We start from the raw sequence: 1,405 nt of genomic DNA, 5'->3' as shown, positions 1-1,405 counted from the left end.
TTACAATTTTTAGTAAAAAACTAATACATCAAATAAAAATCGACTTCTAAGATGATAACTTCGATGTCGAGATCAAACTCAAACTGAGTTTGGTGAGGAGATCAAGACGACAGTTGTACCGTTACCATAATAGCAACATTTAAGAATATTGTAGCGCTAATAAAATAAAATAATATATCACTTAATAACGTTTTGTGCCAAATTGGTAAAAGATCAGATACAACAGTGGCACCAGAAAATTTTCCTGTATCCACACATTACAAGCCCTTGGATACAAGTTAAAAGTCTCATAAGCTGATAGGTCAAGAAACTGATAGTTATGAGTAGAACAACATAAAAACTAACGATACTAACAAAATTGAATTACAGAAACTATCAGCTCCTTCAGGTTTTTTGAAACCTAACTTTAAATCAAATGATCTGATTCAAACCTAATTCATCGCATCAATCAGATCATTGATATCATCCTCTCTATTCCCAGCATCTCCACCCTCCTTGTACAATGATTTTTTCCCTTGAAGTCCACTTCCTGGCTTTTCAAGTTCAAAGGGCCATAGAAAGGAAATTACCTCCTTAAAATGTGGGCCAACATTAGCAATTTCATGCACAATATCCTCCATGCATAGGATTCCATGCTTGCCCAATTCCTGAAATTTACCATTAAAGTATAAGAGAATAAGGCCATGTGCTTAAAAAAACTTTTGACAGTTAAAAATCTTTTTGAAATACTATCAAAGTCTTTCCAACCCGGGAGTAGAGTAGCTAAGATGGTTTGTCGTACCTGTTCGATGATGTTGTTGTCAGTTAGAGGAACTCTTTGTTTGTCTATCTTTGCAAATCCCTTCTTATGGACGAGCTCCCTCACATTTTTAAGATTAGGGTATCTGAAATTCAACCAAAATTTCAGTAAAATCATGGAGAAAGAAGCGTGAAATCTAGTGGACCTAGTATAAGAAAAATGATTGTTCACATACCCATATGTCACATATGGCTCCACCCTTTGTAGCTTTCCTAGAATATGCTCATTGGCCTTCGCAAAGACCCCGCTGAAAACTCTACTTAGTCCGAGCTTATATAAGAGACTCCTTGTCTTTGGATGCATGTCGTTCTTGCTGGAAAAATGTAGTGAAGCAATTACTAATCTTGTGAAGCTACACAAAAGGAGGGAAAAGAAAGTAAATGTTAAGACATTCTTACCCCTGTATCCGAATTATAAAAATCAATTTTGATTTTGATGGCACCAAGGCAGTTCTTTTTCTCTTTATCCTGTGCTTCATCTTGACAAAGTCGAGTTCCTACATAAGATAAATGTGTATGAAAAGAATCAGGGTGATGCTTAACATGTTGATTACTAGGCACATAGTTAAAAACCCACTAGAAGAAATTTTCAAAAGTCATTCTACCA

The 1,405-nt window shown here is 35.4% G+C and overlaps 1 protein-coding gene across 1 annotated transcript; it reads right to left on the bottom strand.

Moving 5' to 3' along the window:
• Positions 1–151: 151 nt before the first annotated feature.
• LOC111786842 (60S ribosomal protein L7-3-like) lies at positions 152–1,328 on the bottom strand. Its single transcript, XM_023667055.1, has 4 exons — positions 1,198–1,328; positions 975–1,112; positions 782–884; positions 152–647 (listed from the first exon to the last, which is right to left on the bottom strand). The coding sequence occupies exons 1-4, from the start codon at positions 1,275–1,277 to the stop codon at positions 432–434; spliced, it is 537 nt and encodes a 178-aa protein (XP_023522823.1). The 5' UTR covers positions 1,278–1,328; the 3' UTR covers positions 152–431.
• Positions 1,329–1,405: the final 77 nt, after the last annotated feature.

The sequence above is a fragment of the Cucurbita pepo genome, unplaced genomic scaffold (assembly GCF_002806865.2).
Source record: "Cucurbita pepo subsp. pepo cultivar mu-cu-16 unplaced genomic scaffold, ASM280686v2 Cp4.1_scaffold003010, whole genome shotgun sequence".
NCBI classification, from domain to species: Eukaryota; Viridiplantae; Streptophyta; class Magnoliopsida; order Cucurbitales; family Cucurbitaceae; genus Cucurbita; species Cucurbita pepo.
Note: the sequence above shows the minus strand (reverse complement) of the source record. Positions and strands in the feature narration are given on the sequence as shown.